General features: G+C 42.3%; 1 protein-coding gene across 9 annotated transcripts in view; it reads left to right on the forward strand.

Annotated features, from left to right (window-relative positions):
* Nucleotides 1-19,201, forward strand: part of Ttll5 (tubulin tyrosine ligase like 5) — a 248,791-nt gene that overhangs the window by 5,773 nt on the left and 223,817 nt on the right. For all 9 annotated transcript variants that reach the window (XM_060387889.1, XM_060387885.1, XM_060387882.1 and 6 more), the window contains exons 3-6: nt 2,133-2,239; nt 10,087-10,169; nt 11,586-11,692; nt 16,505-16,635. In XM_060387889.1, coding sequence (XP_060243872.1) covers nt 2,133-2,239; nt 10,087-10,169; nt 11,586-11,692; nt 16,505-16,635 — 428 coding nt within the window. The remainder of the gene's footprint in view (nt 1-2,132; nt 2,240-10,086; nt 10,170-11,585; nt 11,693-16,504; nt 16,636-19,201) is intronic.

Raw genomic sequence — 19,201 nt, forward strand, 5'->3', positions numbered from 1 at the left:
CACAGCAGCAGGAAGCTCAGCTGCTTCACACCTCTGTCTTTAGTTGTGTGCGCTGCCTCCCAGGAGTATGTTCTTAGGGTTTCATAAAGTCAGCTCTGCAGTTGGTCTATAGCAGTATGAGTTGTTCACATACCTTGTTAGGGGGCTGGAGAGATATCTCTGAGATTAAGGGGCCCTGCCTGTTCTTTCTGAGGACCTGGCTTCAGTTGCCAGCACCCAGACAGTTACTTACAACCTTCTGTAACTTCAGTTCTTGGTGGCGTGATGCTACCTTTTGCCTTCTACAGACACCAGGCTCACACAGACATACACGCACTTATACACACGCATAAATGCAGGCAAACATTCACACACAAAAGCTGAAAATAGGTAAATCTCCAAATAGCTTGTTCTTTCATACCTAACAAAGCAAAAAATTTTTATGCATGCAGTTTTAGGTAAAAATGAAGGTTTAAACTTCTAAGTTTTAGTTTCCTGATCATTTTGAATTTTTTTCCTTTAGCACCACTTGCAAGTGTTGCTGCTTTTTTTTTCTTTTTTTTTCTTTTTTTTTGTTATTGTTGTTTGTTTCCCTTTAGAGAAAATGTTATTTTCTTTTGAAATCAACCTCTGTCAGGAAACATGGCTTTTAATGACCGTTTAACATCTACCTAAAGAACTTCTTAGGTATGTTACTAATAATTACCTTAATGATTTATTTCTTTTATCTTTTCATTGGCTATGAGTGGAAAGAGTTCTCTCAGGAATTTGCCTTCCACAGGCAGGGCCTCGGCTCTTCGCAGCTGTGGATCTGTTTATTGTGGTGTTAAGTCTTGTCAGGCATCCTTCATGGTAGCGTAATCTATTGTTTGTAACTGGGAAGGCACAGTGGTACCAGTCTGTAGCTAGTGCCAGACTGACAAGGACTTTTGGCTACTTTCCAGACTCTGCCTATTTTTCCTGTGTCTATAGACACAGAAGGAAATGCAGTAGGGAAACTGTATTTGGAGAGAAGAAGAATCATCTGGGCTCATGCCTACATTTTTCTTGTGTTTAAGATGAAAAAGCAAACAACACACACACAGATGGACACACCTGCATCTTGCTAAAACATAATGTAATGTAAATGCCATTTCTTGTAAATGGGTACTATGTTGGTTAGGTTTGTTTGTTTTGGTCAACTTGAGACAAGCTAAGGTTATCTAGGTAGAGGGAATTTCAATTGAGAAAATGCCTCCATCAGACTTGTCCGTAAGCAAGTCTTGGGGGCCGTTTACTTGATTAATGATTGATGAAGAAGGGTCCAGCCTGAGGTGGTCCTGGGTCGTATAAGAAAGCAGGCTAAGCAAGCCAGGAGGAATAAGTCAGTAAGCAGCACATCTACATGGCTAGACTTGAGTTCCTACCTCTAGGTTCCTGCCCTGTTTGAGTTCCTGCCTTGACTTCCCTCAGCAATGGACTGTTAACAGGACCTGTAGACTGAAAGAAAATCTTTCCTCGCCAAGCTGTTTTCAGTTGTGTCTTTATCACAGCAATAGAAAGCTAACTTAAGTAGACACTCTTGCCTACTTCCAAATGAAGAGCAGCAAGTGTCCGCATTCACTTTACCTGAAAACAGAGGCCAACCCAGAGACAGTGTTTGCTTTCTTCACTGTAAGGCTTTGGCAGCTCAAGGCAACTGCTAAGGCTGCCCAGTTTCTGAAACTGGTGTCTTGGCCAGGGTGTGGCTGTTGTTAAGTTTGGATTGGGAGGATATATCCTGGCTCGGAAGTCTGTGGTCTGCCTTCTGTGATTATGTGAGTTTTTTTTCAGAGCGTAAGTCTTCCATAGTGGGGCTTATTCATCTTAAGGAATGGATAGCTTAAATTCTCAGTGTTCACTATACAGAACCTGATGGAAGCATGATTACTTATCAAGCCCTGGGAGAAAGCAGTCCTGGTCTCTCTCTTACGGTGTAACAGTTGTATGGCCTTAGGCAAGTAACTGAGACACTTGTGCCTCTTGCTCATAGTATGGGCAAGAGGGTCAAGTGAAGTGATTGACAGTTGTGCTTAGTTACAAGAACGAGAGCGGAACAAACCATAGTCATCTGCTTCAGTTGTTCATTCAGGTTTTGAGCTGTGAATTAATGAAGCATTTTATTATGCCTGTAGGGATCACCCATGTATCATGTGGACTGGAGGCTGCAGGAGAATTCCAGTTTTGGTTTTCCATGCTGAGGCTATTTTGACAAAGGACAACAATATTCGAGTAATTGGAGGTAGGTGTAACCTCTCCCATAGAAGGAAGATCTGGCCTGTCCCTGGCCACTTTAGAAACAGTGTAACACAGACTGAGAGGTTTTGGCTTTGAGAACATGCATTGGATTGTTACTTGAAATATTATTCATAGCTTCTTAAATTGTTTCCTGAGTTTTTCAAGATTATGTGTGTGTGTTTATTTTTCAGATTCTAGTTATTTCCATGTTCCAGAAGTTACCATTTTGACCATTTTAGAGTGTACAATTGATTGGCGTTTGGTTCATTCACATCTGTCACCAATGTCTAGTGGGAAGACATGGTCATCATTCAAGCAGCCGCTCCCTCTTCCTCCATACTACTCGCACCTTGTGACTACTAAGCTTTCTGGTTCTGGATTTTCCCATTCTGCTTATCACATATAACTCAGGGGTTCTCACCCTGTGGGTTCTCAAGTGGTTCTTCCTGACCTTGTCATTGCTATATAGCCAAGGCTGACCTTGAACTCTGATCCTCCTGTCTCTACCCCTTAACATTTTTTATTTTAGATTTATTTATTTTGTTATGTGTGAGTGTTTTGCACACACATGGCTGTGTGCACTCCATGTGTGTGCAGTGCACCCAGAAGTCAGAAGAGAGTGATAGATCCCCTGGAACTGGACATCCAGATGGCCGTGAGCCTTCTGTGTGCTTGGAACTGGTTCTGGGTGTTCTTAATTGCTGAGCTCCCCCAGCCTTGGCATGAAGTAGTCTGTCTTGGTCAGGTAACTTCAAGTCTCCGCCTGTTTCACTGTTAGGTAAATGGGGACGTCTCTGTAAGGCCCAAACGAGACTGTTTAATGTCTGGCAGATAATGGGCAATCAACCTTAGGCTGCTTGGCCCACTTGCCGAGCAGGAGCTGCTCTATTTTTAAATGACCTCATAACAATGCATTTCAGAGAGAACCGTAGGCTTACTTTTGGGATTTGAACGTTCCTCCCTTCCCAAGGGGCCTTGTGCTCTAACACCCTCAGCAAGTTGCTAAACTACCTTTTAAAGGGACAGGATTTATTCATTTTCTCTGAAGCCTTAATGACTAAAGACTGCTGAGAAAAATCCCTTAAGTATGATTTGACCCAAAATGACAAATGTGGGAAAAACTACAGAAGTGAATAAGTAATAATCCCCCAAAATATGCTACTTTTGGTCTGCTTGTCCCATTTGAAATAAAAAAAAAAATCTGTGTATTCCATGGCAATAAACAGACTCTTCCCCCTACCCCCTTGGAATAACTTCTATTTAGTAGAAAATAATGTTCATCAGCATTGTCATCCCACTGTTAAGCTCTTAGTATTTCCTGGAACTCATAAGTCTTTTTCATTACACATTTAGATAAAGGTACTGGTGGTTCATATGTAACTAGCATGATGGAGGATAAGGTAAGAGGATTTTCAGTTGGAGGACAGTCTAGGCTTCAGAGTAGGACCCATCTGGACAAAAAAAAAAAAAAAAAAAAAAGGAAAAAGCTATTAGATTTGTCTCAAATTATATAGTATAAAATTTGTTATTTATTTTCCTAATTTTTTTGAGGCTTAATTTTCTTCACTTTTTAAGCAAATGACAGTTTTAATGACTTTTACTAATGTATGGCTTGGTTTCCCGAATAATAATACAATAATATAATAATTATTATTTTTGTTTGATTTTTGAGACAGGGTTTCTCTGTGTAGCCCTGGCTGTCCTGGAACTTGTGGTCATGTGGTCTATCTTAAGTAGTTAAATCCATTTGAGAAGTTCTCTGGGGCATTAGATACGTCCTGCTGATCCTGTAGTGTTACACTCTGCCTCATAGCTCTGTTTATCTGTTGACTGTTTCTTGAATTCACTTTTAATAATTGGGGTTAGTATGATTTCTATGCTTTATTTGTGAAGTACTTTAGGAATGTGGCTTTTTTTGCCATATAGCCTCCTCCCCGAATGTATGTACTTTCCCATATAAATAGTGGTAACATAGGCGTTTCCAGATGAAAGTAAATATCTCAGAGAATGAACATTGTTTTATAATCTTCCCAACATGTCTGTTTAGTAAATTTGTATCTTTGTAGACTGACACAGAAGTGTGATACAAGATACATGTGTAATTTTAAATTGGAAAGGTGAAGTTAGCTTTTGTTTTATGCAGTATATTCCAATATCATTTTTATACTTACGCAATATAAAAAAACTTATCTTATATTGAGTACGCTTTTTATACTTTCATTATCTCAGTTTGGTACAGAATTGTTTCTGGAAGTATTTGAACTGTGTTTAAACTTCATAAACATTGTAGTTGAAAAGTAAATTCATGGAATTGTTTCAAAGATGTTTTCTAGTGTTTGTTGAGAAAGGGTCTTACTATGCAGCATAGGCTGGCTTAGAACTTTGCATCCTCTAGTCACTTTTATTTTTATATTTAGGGGCTGGGCATTGAGGCCAGGGCCTTTTACATATAGATTGTGTTCTCTACCATGGAGCTACACCCCAGCCCCTGTTTCCTAGGATTAATCAAGCATCTATTTTGTTTAATTAAGTTTGTTTATGTTTAAGATAATTTCATATAGCCCATGACCTTGCTAAAAGATGACTTTGAACTTCTGTTCCCTTAGCTCTACTTCCTCAGTGTTGGGATTTGAGACTTGTGCCACCACACAAGTTTATTAAGTATTCAGTCTTCAAAACTTAAATTTAATCAATTAAAGTTAAATAAAATAAAATGTCCTGGTCCTTTGTCATTCTGGTCACATTTCAGATACTCATTAGTCAGATGTGGTTGGTGAGTATTGTTTCTGAGAACTTAGTGCAGAACTACATTTCTGATAGCAGAGCATGACTCTACTGTGAAACCCCTGAAGAGTTTATTCTGGTATTATCTTAAAGTGTTCAGGTGTCTATAGAGAGAATGTGTGCATGCATGGTTGACCAGAGGATGGCTTTCAGGGGTTGAATCTCTCCCATTTTGTGGTTCCTGTGATTGAATTCAGATATCTAGGTTCTCTTGCTGGCTCTACTCATATATTTTGAAAAGCAAATGTATCATTTGTCTTCCTTCTGGGTTCCCATGCTATTGTTTTGTTTGCATGCTTGCTTTCTTGAGACAGCATCTCACTATGCAGCCTGGGCTGGTCTCAAATTCTAGATCTCTTTGCCACAATCTTCCAAGTGCTGGGATTTTAGGTGTGTGACTCTATTCACAGCTCCATGCTATTTTTTATTTTTGGTTTTAATTTTATGTTTGAGTGTTTCGACAGTATTTGTGTAAAGTGCCCTTGTAGTCCAGAAGAGGGCGCCAGAGCATCCGGATCCTAAGTTACAGGCTGATTTTAGCTGATTTAGTGTGAGTGTTGGGAATCCACCTGAATCCTCTGCAGGAGCAGCCAGTATTCTTAACCACTGAACCATCTCTCCAGCTCTGCCTCATGCTATTCTTTCTAACCTACTTAGGGATGTCACTACTGTCTAGGTGCCTAGTTTGCAGTTACATTGGTTTAAGTATATTTGAGGGACGGAGGAGGGGGAGTGTGAGGAGGGAGGAGAAGGAGAACACTCTCACTCACTTCATTAAGCCCTCAGTGCAATGGGCAGTGCCCACCCCCATGGGAGACTGTAATTTGCTTTACTCAGCCAATGGATTTGAGTGCCAGGCTTGCTAAGTGAACTCTTGGGGGAGATGGCTAAGTGGGAAAAAGGCTTTCAAGCGTGAGTACATGAGTTTGAATCCCCAGCATCCACAAAAGAAGCGGGCATGGTTGTGTGCTCTTGTAAGCCCAGCACTCTGTGGGGCAAAACCAGGATTATTAGGGCTTCAGCTTCAGGTATTGTCTCAAGGGAATATGGAGGAGAGTAACAGAGCAGGGCACCTGACATTAACCTTTGGCCTCTGGACGCTCACGTAGGCACATATACTCCCCTGCCAGCCCCCTCCATATACCTGAAAAGAATAATTTGTTTTGCTATATCAGGCATATGATTTACAACATATGATACTGAGTGTTAAAACATACAGCTTTATTTTACCGTATACTTGCTTTTTTATTATATGAAAACTTCTACTATGTGGCGTGTGTTCTGTAGCTCCAGGTAACATTCGCAACTGTCCTGTAAGGTGTGGGCCTGTGGGAGCACTCAGAGGCAGCCTGCACAGCTGGGGACTATCTGGTGGATGATGCGTTGGCTTTTAATTTTGTTGAAAATTTATTTTAGCTTTTGTTGAGCTAAGTTCTTGCTATGACCCTCCTACTGGCCTTGAACTCAAGGGTCTTCCTGCCCTCATCTCTTGAGTGTTGGGATTACAGGCCAAAGACTCATTTTGGCTTTTGCATGTGCAGAAGTGAGATGTTAGTGACAGTAGTTGTGATAACTAAAAGAGCTAAGTTTTCTTTCATTTCCTAATTTTTCATAAACCTCTTTAGGCGAGATGAAAAAGTAGTGCACTGAATGGGTATAGAGTCTTTCAGTTTCTCTCTCTCTCAGCTGTTTTTAGAAGTAGCTGGGATGCTCCCTGCCCTGAGTCCTTGTTCAGCAGGTGGCGACTGCGAGCTGGGGGTCTGCTGTAGAACAGGTGAAATGAATGCTGTGAGACCACCATATTCCCCTGGCAGGAAACAAGATGACAAAGCTATTCATCTTCAAACAAGTGCTAACTTTGGTGAAAAAGGAAGGGTTAGTAATTAATTGCTATCTCAATTATCAATCAAATATTAATAGGTAATTTACTAATAATTCTTACTCTAGAGGTGTAGCCTCAGGCCTGAGGGCAGGCCTGTGAATCACAGAGCATCAGTCTAAGACCTAGAAACAAATGGGAGTTTGCCTAGTTGGAATTTGAGTCTATAAATCCATGCCCTGACTCCTTTTTCCTCCTTAAATTGTCTCCCAGTTTGAACCAGCCTCCATGTAGCTGGAGTTCTGTTTATGTATTATTGTTGTATTTGTTTCAGCCCCACTGATGGAGAGCAGTTTTTCCCCAAGATGTGCCATACTGATTTAGATGATGAGATTTGGGAATTTTGAGCTGGATGAGATTGTTAGACTTTGGGTTGAGTTGACAGGGATGTTGAGATGGATTTGATTTATTTTGCCCGTGAGAGAAGTATGAATATTTGGGGAGCAGAGAGTGGGTTATAGTAGGCCTGCTAATGTGTCTGGAACCTGTGAATATAAACCTTTCACTGTAAAGGGGAATTACAGTGGCTAATTTGTTGACCTTCAAGTAAGACGATTACTCTGGATTACCCCAGAGTGTCTAGTCTAGTGCAGCCAAAGGGTTCCTTAATGTGGAAGGAGGAGCCAGCAAGGCCAGAGTGACACAAAGTGATAAAAGAGTAGACCTGCCATTGGTGCCTTTGAAAGTGAAAGAAGGAAAGCAAAACCATGAAGCTCTGAGGGGAGGTGGTCATTGGAAGCTGGAAAAGTAAAGGACCCCAATCCAACCTGGGGACCACAAAAGGGCGTATAGCCTGATGATCACAGATTTGCTTCAGATCGGTGGGGCTTGTGTTACCAAGGAGGCTGCACGTTTGTGTTTAAGCTGCCAAGCATGTTTGGTACAGCAGCAAAAGCAAACCAGAATACTGCCTCACTGTCGTGTGCATGCACACTTATGGTTTCTTTTGCAATTGCATTATAATTTATTTGTTGCTTCATCACTTTTATATTAGATTGTCTCAAACTTGTTCCTTGGGAGCCCACTCAGGCTCTTCGCGACCTGTTCTCAATTGGTTTTGAACATTTCTGTCCTCTGGGATCTAGCAGGATGGTTCAGGCCTCCCAGCGTACAGCCTGAACACTCTGCAGCACTCTGCACTGCTCTTGGCATTCTGTTCTGCACTGAAACAAGTGCCTACAAATGCAGAGGACTCTGCCTTGGTTTTCTTTCAACGATAGTGTAGAGACAACATAATGGTGGGGCCCTGCAGGGAACAGGTTGTGGCTGGGCTTTAGAAGAACGTTTGTCTTGTGCATGCTCAATTTTCTGATTCAGCTTTTCATAGAGGCTTATGGTAGGCCCTTAATGTGTCTACAGGAGTAGCTGGGATTTATGAAGCTTTCTATATAAATTCATCAAAAGCGTAGTTGTTTTTGATGATGGGCCTGAACATTGTGCTTTCTGTTTGCAAATGTCTACGCTGTACTCATTCCCAAGTGTTCAGGATACAGTTCTTTCAAAGCACTGACCTGGGACCACTCGTCCCAGCACTCAGGAGGCAGAGGCAGGCATATCTCTGTATGTTCGAGGGCACAAAGTTCTGGTCTACAAAGCAAGTCTAGGACAGCCAGTGAAACCAAACCCTTGAGCCAGATATTCAGGCTTGTGCTTGTAATCTCAACACTTGGGAGACTGAGGCAGGATCATCAATTCACTCTAGCCTGGGTTAGAGCAAACTTAGTCTTTAAAAACAAAAACAAAACAAAAAAAAAAAACCAATAACAAAAAGAATTTTCTATAGAATTCTTAGCTAAGGTTCTCAGTTTGTAGGGACATATAGAAAGAGCTAGCATCGTAGTTTAGAGTAAATAAATGCTCATGTGTTGTGTTTACAGATTTTTCTCTCAGACAGGGTTAAGGCCCAGATTCTGTCTCTAGGGCCAGTAGGAAATGTGCACCAGGGCAGGTAGCTGGCCAGGCTGGACCGGTAGCATGGTTTGTTTTAAGGGGGCCAATTTCAGGTCCTTGCTGGCATTTCCTGTTGGAGAGACCTCTTGTTTAAGATGCGCTGGTAATCAGCATAGGAGGACATAGAGGGCTGTCTGGAGCAGGCCCTTTTAGCCTTTTAAGTGCAGTAGACCTACTACTTCTCAGTCTGAAAAAGGGTGAGGGCTTTTTCCTAGAGTAATGCTTTTTTATTTTTATTTTTTTAATGTATGGGTGCTCTATCTTCATGTACACACCTGCGTATCAGAAGGGGGCATCAGATCACATGATAGTTGGTTGTGAGCCACCATGTGTGGGAATTGAACTCAGGTCCTGTGGAAGAGCAGACAGTGCTCTTAATCACTGAGCCATCTCTCTAGCCCCCTCCCCGCCGGAGTAATGATTTTAAGGTAGAAAAATAGACAGGTGGTAAAAAGAAAATAAAGCGCAGTAACTAGAATATTAAAATGGCAAATAGTTGGATGTAGTGCATGTCTGTAATTCTCGCTGCAGGAGTGCACATTTGAGGCTAGACTGGACTACATAATAAGTTCTAGGCCAGCCTTGGCTACTAGTATAGCCGTGTGTCAAGAAACTAACAAATAAAAATGTACCCAACCCCCCAGACCCAAGACTTCATGGTAGTTTGTGAACTACTGTAACTTTTGTGAACATTGTAACAACTGTGACGGGAACCTCATGCCTAGTGTCCATTGGTGGCAGCGCCACAGCACTGCTACACCACCTGCTTTTGTTGTCCGAAGTCCTCCTCGCTGAATAGCAACATCGGTACATTTCAGCTGAAAACTAGTAAAAACAAAGGCGTGGGTTTCCCTCTCCTTTCCTTACGGAGTGGACCTCAACATCTCTCAGCTGAAGAACCCTTGGTCTCTGGCTGGCGAGAGGACTCAGAGGGCAGAGTGCTTGTCCTGAAAGCCCAAGGACCTGCGTTCAGCTCTGCAGCCTGAGAAAGAGGGAGGGAGAGCAGAGCTGTCCACATACGTCTTGGTATACATATGCCCCCTCCACCGTCACATATCCACTACTGAAATATATTTAAAGCAAGTCTTTGCCTTGAATATCCTCAAACGATTGATAGTGGCTTTAAGGGCAGGAGTATAACCCTATTAAGTACATTAAGCAAATTTTCATGTTGCTGTTAATTTTTGTCTTTTTTAACTAAACTTCCTGGCTGAACTTGATTCTGTGTTTTTCTTTAGAACGTTATCATTTGTCTTATAAGATTGTGAGAACGGACAGTCGCCTGGTGCGAAGCATTCTGACAGCCCATGGATTTCATGAAGTAAGCTCATTTTTATGACCTCACCTCGCCTGATCTCCTCAAAAGCTGAAATCCTAGCTACCTGACTTAATCCATCCGCAGAGGCAGCGCTAGGAAGCGCGCTGGACCAGTGATTAGAGGCTCTGCAGAACGTGGTACTACCAGCAGCTTCTCCTTGTGGTACCCAGAAAACATTTCCACAGGATTTCCCTCTCCCCCGTTTCCTATACTGTTCTTGGATTTGGGCAGAGTTGCCATAAGGAGTTAACTGATAAAACAGAAGCAGATTCTGTAAGTGAAACCAAGACAGAGTTGTAGAATGTTATGGAAATGGTGGCTCACGAAGTAGCTAGAAGGAGAGAGGCCACAGCAGCCTACCAGAGGTCACGGGTCTCCAGAGTTATCTCAGGGCACTGCTATGGAAGTTACTGGACTCTGTTCATTGTCCTTGTGCCTTATTCCAGTGATAGGATCATTGGACCAGCTGAGGTCATAGGTCTCATGGGGGTGGGGGGTGGGGGGTGGGGATGGGGTGACTGGCAGGTGCTTTAATATCCAGGAGCAAGTCATTCCCCTAAGGAAACTGGGAAAACAAGGTCTTGTTATTGAAAAGGTCAGGCATAGATACTACGCAGTCCATCGCCACTGATACTGTGAGACCGCTGATGAAAGCCTGCTTGCTAGCTGCTTATTCTAGGAGGTTATAATAAGAGGTTCTGTTATGGGTTCTAGCTGCTTATAATAGGAGGTTCATGTCCTGTCTTGGGCTTTTCTGTCTCCAGCATTTGCCATTGTCCTAGCATGTTGTATGGACAGAGTACATAATTAATAATGAATGGACAAATAAATTCTAATGAATAAATAAGAGATCTAATTAAACGTTTTTCTTAGATTTACTGTTCTAATTATTAATTACGTGTCTGTGTGTGGGTTTGTGTGTGAGAGACCAGAGGCATCAGCCCCTCCCGCAACCTCCCCATAGCTGGAGTTATAGGTGGTTATGAGCCATCTAGTGGAGGTGCTGGGAATTGAACTTAGATCCTTTGCAAGAACAGTACATACTGTTAACTACTGAGCCATCGCTCCAGATCTGGCTTTAGTTTACGATCTACAAGGACATAAGGAAGGTCTGAGAAAAAGGAGTTTGGGGTTCAGTTTTGAGGCACACTTTGATATGTGTTAGAGATCATTGATTTGTACAGAAGGGTTAATTTCTCTTATTGTTTGTGTTTGGGATCTTCCAGCCCTCCCTTTCTTTAACCTTTGTTAGCATGTCTGCTTTGGTACTCTGCTGCAGTAATAGGCTTGTATAGTAACTGGCCATGCTGAGAGTCCTCTGTAAATGAGAAACCACTGAGTCCCTCTGTCCATGCTCTTCTGGAGACAGGCTGCTGCTGATGTTTGTTTGTTTGTTTTCTGTGTGTCTTCTGTGCCTAGGTTCACCCGAGCAGCACTGATTATAACTTGATGTGGACAGGATCCCACCTGAAGCCCTTCTTACTTCGAACCCTCTCTGAAGCACAAAAAGTTAATCACTTCCCCAGGTAATGCTCCCCTGTGGGCTTGGTAGCATTTAAAGGTGGCTGTCATGGGAATGTGTAGACAGTGGAGAGATTTAATGTTCTTAGGGGGAAAATGGAAGAAGAAACTTGGGAAGTGCCGTAGCTCACACTTGAGACTGAGGTGTTCATATTGCTGAGAGGTGCAGACTCTTCAAGGGCTGTGGAAGTGAGAATGTTTTTAAAGAGACAGTTTCCAATTCTCTTTCCTAAAGTCGAGGTTGTTCATAACATCTTATGTGGGTGGGAATCTTCCTTTTCACCTTCCCTTCCACTGTTATGTTTTCATTTCATTTCTAGTAAAGAATGACTCAGCTCATATCTTATTATGGTGCATTTTCCTCGGGCATAAAAAGTTTCAGGGTTCCAAGCTTGGAGCAATGGCACATGCTTATAACCCTTGTGCCTGGGAGATAGAAGCAGGATGAGAAGTTCATGGCAGCCTTGGCTCCAGAACAAATCAAGGCCAGCTTAGATTATATGAGATTCTGTCTCGAACAAACAAACAAACAAACAAACAAAATGAGGATTCTAAAGACCCAACAAACACATTGAAATCAGATTATAGTAATGGCTTTCTTCTTCCATGATAGTAGTTTCCATTTGTTTGTTTTAAGCAAATTTGAAAGCTAACACAGTCTGGTTGTCAACTGATAGATCATTAACTTTAATGACAGATCATTTTGTGTCTGTTTTGGGCAGGAACTCATGCTGTAGTTCTGAGGTGGAATCTTAGCTATTTAATTTTTTTTAGTCTGAAAATTTTGAGTATATTTATAAAAAGTCAGGCTTACAACATCTTTTTTATTTGTGTTCTAAATCTGTTTTAGAATGGGCTTTATACTTTTAAATTAAGTTAAAAAAACTCACTTGAGCCAGGTGTGGTGGCTCAATCCCAGCACTTGGGAGGCAGAGACAGGTGGATCTTTGTGAGTTTGAGGCCAGTGTGGTCTACAGAATGAGTCCAGGATAGCCAAGGCTACACAGAGAAACCCCATCTCAAAAAACCAAAAAGAAAGAAAGAAAAAGAAAAGATCCTAGATGTAAATTCTAAATATAAACTTGTACAAAGGAAATTTTTGATGATCTTTGCTTAAACAGGTTTTTTAGATAGAGCAAAGCTTCGTACATAAAAAGATAAAAACACAAGGGGACTTTACCGCGGGGGAAAGACTTTTAAGAAAGTAAGAAAGCAAGTCACAGGCTGGAGAAGTGTTTATAAACGTGTATCTGATTAAGAGTTTGTATCTAAAGTCTATCACAAGCTTTGATAACTCAGTAGTAGGAAAGCAATCTTAGTTTTCAAAGTGGAATAAAGATATAATACAAAATTGTTAGTGGATATGTATGTATGTATGTATGTATGTGTTTATAGAAAATCAAACAAATGTATCAAGTTAGGAAAACTTTAAATGGATGTGTCAGAGAAAATTTATGTGTTGGTTAAAGATATTCAACATCATTAGTCATTAGCGAAATACAAATTAAACCACATGAGGTACTGATATGTACTTATTAAAGTGACTTTAAATTTAGTTAGATAACCCCAAGTGATTCTGACAGCCGGGATGCATGGTGACTAGCATGCTAGCACATTGCTGGTGGGAGGGTAGAACGGGTCAGTCACCTGGGGTACCTGGAAATTGTACAGTATCTACTGGCCTAGGTCCTAGTTTCTTGATTTTCACCTTCTAGAATCTGTGGCATCACCAGCCTGTCTTTTGCATGCTAATGCACTGCCTGGTGACTGGCAGGCCTTAGTGGTGACTGGCAGGCCTTAGTAGCTCCAGGATGCTCACAGGCTCTAGGAAAGGCTAAGGTCTGGTAAGAGAGTTGGAGTTTCAGCCTGCCCCTTAACCTTCAGGAAGGGGGAGGAAGGTGAAGTTTCAACGGGATCACCAGTGACTAGTGTCTTAGTGATGCTTTCATTACAGCCCCAAAGGACTAGGCTAGGGGAGCAAGATAGGTGCACATGCAGAGGTCCTGGCAGGTTCAGTGCCAGAGAGAGGGCAGGCCTCTCCACACCTCATCTCACCCACACTTCTTTATCTGTATTTTTCTAATATGCTTTGTAGTCTACCAGTAAGTGTGCTTCTCCAAGATCTGTGACCCACTCAAGGAAACTCATCAAACCCAAAGAAAATGTCTTGGGTTAGCTGGTCAGAAGCACAGGTGGAACAATTTGCTACTTGGAACTGGGGTGAGCCTTGGGTACTGAGCCTTCATCCTGAGGGACCTGATTCCATGTCGAGTCAGACAGTATCAGAAATGAATTAGAGGACATCTAGTAGTATCCACAGTGTTGCTGCTTGCTTGCAGTAGGGACCCACTCCCACGCCTACTCCCCCAGCTGGTGTCAAAGTGTTGAGTAATTATGTGGAGCTGAGAGACTAGGAAAACACTTTGATATTTTCTTTACATCTCAGAATATGGTAGAAGAAACAGCCTGTTTTTCCAGTATCCTCAGAATAACTACTGGCAGTTCTTTTTTTTTTATTAATTTTTATTTTTTTAATATTCATCACAGGTTATTTACTTTGTAGCCCAGCCGTAGCTCCCTCCTTCATTCCCTCCCCATCCCACCCTCCCTCCCTCATCTCCTCCCTGTCCCTTTTCAAGTCCACTGCTAGGGGGTGTCCCCCTCCCCTTCCATCTGACTGACCCTAGCTTATCAGGACATTGCAGGAGGACTGGCTGCAATGTCCTCCTCTGTGGCCTAGCAAGACTGTTCTTCCCCCAGGGACGGGGGTGGGGGAGGTAAAGGAGCCAGTCCTTGAGTTCGTATCAGAAATAGTTCCTTTTCCCCTTACTGGGGAAACCCACTTGGATACTGAGCTATCATGGGCTACATCCGAGCAGGGGTTCTAGGTTATATCCAAACATGGTCCTTGGTTGGAGAAACAATCTTATAGGGGACCCCCGTGCCCTGATATATTTTGTCCTTGTGGAGCTCCTGTCCTCTCCGGTCATATTAACTCCCCTTTTACCATATGATTCCCTGCACTTTACCAAAGGTTTGGTTATGAGTCTCAGCATCTGCTTTGATACGCTGCTAGGTAGAGTCTTTCAGAGGCCCTCTGTGGTAGGCTCCTATCCTGTTTCTTGTTTTTTCCTACTTCCCATGTCCATCCCATTTGTCTTTCTAAGTGAGGATTGATCATCTTACCCTGGGTCCTCTTTCTTGATCTTTTTTAGGTGTACATATTTTAGTATATTTATCCTATCTTATAGGACTATATAATTGAGTATATACCATGTGTGTCTTTCTGCTCCTGGGATACCTCACTCAGGATGATCTTTTCTAGATCCCACCATTTGCCTGAAATTTCATGATTTCCTTGTTTTGAATTGCTGAGTAGTATTCCATTGTGTAAAAGTACCACAGTTTCTGTATCCATTCCTCAACTGAGGGACATCTGGGTTGTTTCCATTCTAGCTATTCCGAATAAAGCTGCTACAGACATGGTTGAGCAAATGTCCTTGTTGTGTACTTGAGCATCTTTTGGATATATGCCTAGGAGGGGTATAGCTGGGTCTTGAGGAAGTACTGTTCCTAATTGTAAAGTGCCACTGGCAGTTCTTAAAGAGTTAAACATATTCTGTGGTGATTATAAAATATATCTCTAAGTTCTTTGACACTGCCCTCAAAGGTTGACCTAAATCTTTCTGTTCTTGAGTGTCAACCAGACTAAGTGATTTGCCTCTAACAAATGGAATGTGACGGAAGTGGTGGTGTGCCACTTTGGAGACTTGGTCATAACAGACACTACAGCTTCTTTGTCAGATCACTGGTCCTCAGAGAAGCCAGCAGCGCGGCATGAAAGTATGCAGCCTTGCAGGAGAGTTCACCCGAGGAATTGAGGCCTCACTGGCAGCAGCCTCCATACCTGTGAACATCCTGTGAAGTCCATGCTCTACCCTAGCCAGCCTGATGATGGCAGTGTAGGCACACATCTGCACCATACCCTCATGGGATGGCTGAGGCAGAACTGCCCAGTTCTGTCATCTCACATTGCTGGCCCTCGGAAACCGTGTGACTTCATAGTGTGAACTGCTATTTTAAGTTGCTCTGTTTAGGGGTTGTTCATTCAGCAATCGATAACTAACGTAACTTGGTAAACTACATAGCAGCTTCACAGCTGGGAAAATGGAAGTGTTTGCATAAAAACTCCATGTTTATATAAAAATCTATATGTAAGTGCTTTCAAGCAACTTTATTCACAGTCTCCCCTAAACTAGAAATAATCCAGATGTCCTTCAACTGGTGAGTAGATAAACAAACTGTGGTGTAGCCACACTACAACCTGTAACTGAGCACATAAAAGAATAAAGCTACTGATGTATGCAGCCAGTAGAGATAAAGCCGAGATGTTTCTTCCTCAGTGAAAAGGACACATGTTGTATCATCCTGCCTATCTGACTGTTTGGAAGGAAGAGAAAACAGATGTTTGCCCTGTGTCTGGCAGTGATTGGAAGAGCTGACTGCAAGGGAACTGAGGCTACTTTAGGATGTTAGTATTCTCCTGGACTTTGATTGTGGTGGTCATTACCTAATCAGTACATCAAAATTACACATGACAAAGACACATAAATGGTATCTTTATGAACAAATCTAACAAAAAATGTCCACTTGATGACAATGTTTAATTAATAAAGTTTTTGGAGTAGCAGCCATGATAGATTTGGGATAATCTACTGTCTTCATTCAGTAACTGCTTCAGAACTCAGCGCTATGAGTTCCTCACAGTGTGCTAACAGGAAACCTCACTGAAATGGAAAGACTTTCTTGCTTTTCAGGTCTTACGAACTAACCCGGAAGGACCGACTGTACAAAAACATCATTCGAATGCAGCACACGCATGGATTCAAGGCGTTCCACATCCTTCCTCAGACCTTCCTCTTGCCAGCTGAGTATGCGGAATTCTGTAGTAAGTGCTTGACCGCCAGTGCCCCAGCGTCTGAACTAGAGATGGCTGATACGATAGCCAAAAGGCACTCTCCAAATCTTTGAAAGATTGTGTTGAATTCGGAAGAACAGTTACAGACATAAAATTTAACTCATTTATATTTGGATGGCACTTTTTAATGTTCATATTTGGTAGCATGATGGTAATAATTTATGTGAGGACACATTGGTATCACTCAAGCACACGCCATCTTGGGTGATTTTTGCTCAATTATCTCTTCATTGTTGAGAGTCAGTATGTGTTGAGGGTATTTTTGTACCTGTGTATGTGAACTTCATGTTTTCTTTTTGGCATTTCTTTTCCACTTCTCACTTTACATTATTGCTGCTTTGACTTTTGGATGTGTGTTCTTTAGGGAACAAGTATCTTATTTCTTTTTAAAACTTGTGCTTGCTGTTTATCTTTTGAGACAGTGTTTCACTATGTATCTCCAGCTGGCCTAGATAGAACTTACTATGTAAATCAGGCTGGCTAGAACTCGCAGAGATCTGCCTGCTTCTGCCTCCCAAGTGCTAAGGCTAAAGGTTATCATCATGGCCAGCACCATATGTCTTTTGATGTTAAGAGTTCGGTGGTATCCGTTAGACTCTTTTCTTTAGAGTTCATAGTAATAAAAACACACATAGTATCTGATGGGTCTGAAGATTAGCTGAATTCCTCGTAAAGTAACAGGGACATGTGGCCTGGATCTGGGTCTAAAATGGGATTCTTACTTCTATGACCTTATTGAACTTACCTTCCCAGGCCTGGTTGAGCATCTGGGCTGTTTGCAGCCCTCCTCCTCAGCCAGACTACTTCCTCAGTAGGTGTAATGTAGGTAGAGTGGAAGGGTAGATAGGATTTATTAACTAGAGGTGAGAAATATCAGGCAAAAGTTCCAAACAGGCCTCTAAAAATGTAAGTTAGAGAAATTGAGGATTGGTGGGGTTGGAGTGGGAGGATGCGGGTAGTTGCCCAGGCTTGCCTTAAACTCCTGGGCCCTAGCAGTCTTGCCTCAGTCTTCCTGGGAGTTGAGATTACAGGTGTGAACCATCACTGTCCCACCAGGACTTATTAGTCTAAGCAAGAATATTAACCAGGAAAATATAAGAGGAGCTGTCTCAGGAAAGAGGAATGTTCAGTTTGGACATAGTGTACACTTGAGGTGCTGTAGAGAAAGCATGCACTGATGTTTTGCAAACAGTTGTAAAAGCAACTCTGAGTTTGGCCAAAGATACAGATTCCGGAAGTTCCAGATGAAAGTGATGACTAAGAGACATAGGAAGACAGAGAAGCAGTCCCACAGAGAGCCAAGAGGAATGAGAGATAGTGGAAGAGCCTGGGAAAGAGGCGCAAGTAGGAAGGGTGAACCTCAGAAAGGAGGTGGGCACATCTTCCCTAAGAGAAGGAGGGAGGGGAGGATGGCTCAGCACTGGCCAGGAAAGACTTCCCATAGAGAAGAAAGCAGTTTGCTAGGTCATATGGTAAATTCCCAGCCTGCCTAGTAAGGAGGGTGGTATGATCTTTTGCCAAGAGAGAGGACAAAGTGTGGATTTGTGTTTTTCAGAGGGGCAAAAAGGTTCCAGCAGGGCCTTGGACAGGATTGAGCAGGGTGTAAAGCTTTTCAGAGGCACTGGGAAGATAAGCCAAGGTGATCTCAAGATGATTAGCTTCTTGTCATAATAAGAAAAAGTCTTAGGTTTGTATGTGATGAGGAACCAGTCACTGCAGCTAGAGATGTGCAAGTCTGCGGTCCTGAACTGCTCTGAGTCATGGTGAGTAGGGCTTGGAGATGCAGCATAGACTCTGCCAGGTTCTTGGTGTCCCTTTTCCACTTAATGTTTAGTAAGACTGTAGGTCTGTGACGCTAGAGAACTTGCCTAAAGCAGATGACTTTTAGGCAGGAAGAAGGGAGTGACAAGGAAGACTGGGCTGGCAGCAGTAGAGACGAGCAGAGCTTCCTCCCGGAACTGCGTTCTGTGGCATTGCTACCTATAATGGAAGCTGTGAAATAGTTCTGAGGTGTGAACAAAATTGTAGTGCCGTGCAGTTTATTGCAGACACTTAGATCAGTGCAGACAGTAAATTTCTAGACCATAATTTATAAGGGATCTTAGCAAATGAGGCAAAATTCCTCATTTTGAAAACCACTAAGAAGTTTAAGAATGTTGTCCAGGAGCACCATCATATCTGCAAAGCTGAAAATGCTCCTACTCCTGATTCAGTGCTCTTTCCAGTGTGCTGAGCACGCTGCCGCTGGAACCGGAAGGTTGTGTATAACAACTGCATGCAAGCAGACTGCTCTTACCTCTGCCCTGCCTTTGCCTCTGAGTTTTCCTGCTTCTTGCTCATTTTTTTTTGACACTTGCCAAAGAAATAGATCTTTGTTTTGAAATATCACAAGTCAGTGTAAAAATGCCGGCATAGAAGATGAATCCTGACCTTGGAACTTATACAACATGCCAGTAATTAGTACCAGAAGCCGAATTCATGTTTTTTTAATTAAACCTTTTTTTTGCCATGTTGGGATCCTGTGCATGCTAAGGAA

The sequence above is a fragment of the Meriones unguiculatus genome, chromosome 7 (assembly GCF_030254825.1).
Source record: "Meriones unguiculatus strain TT.TT164.6M chromosome 7, Bangor_MerUng_6.1, whole genome shotgun sequence".
NCBI lineage: Eukaryota > Metazoa > Chordata > Mammalia > Rodentia > Muridae > Meriones > Meriones unguiculatus.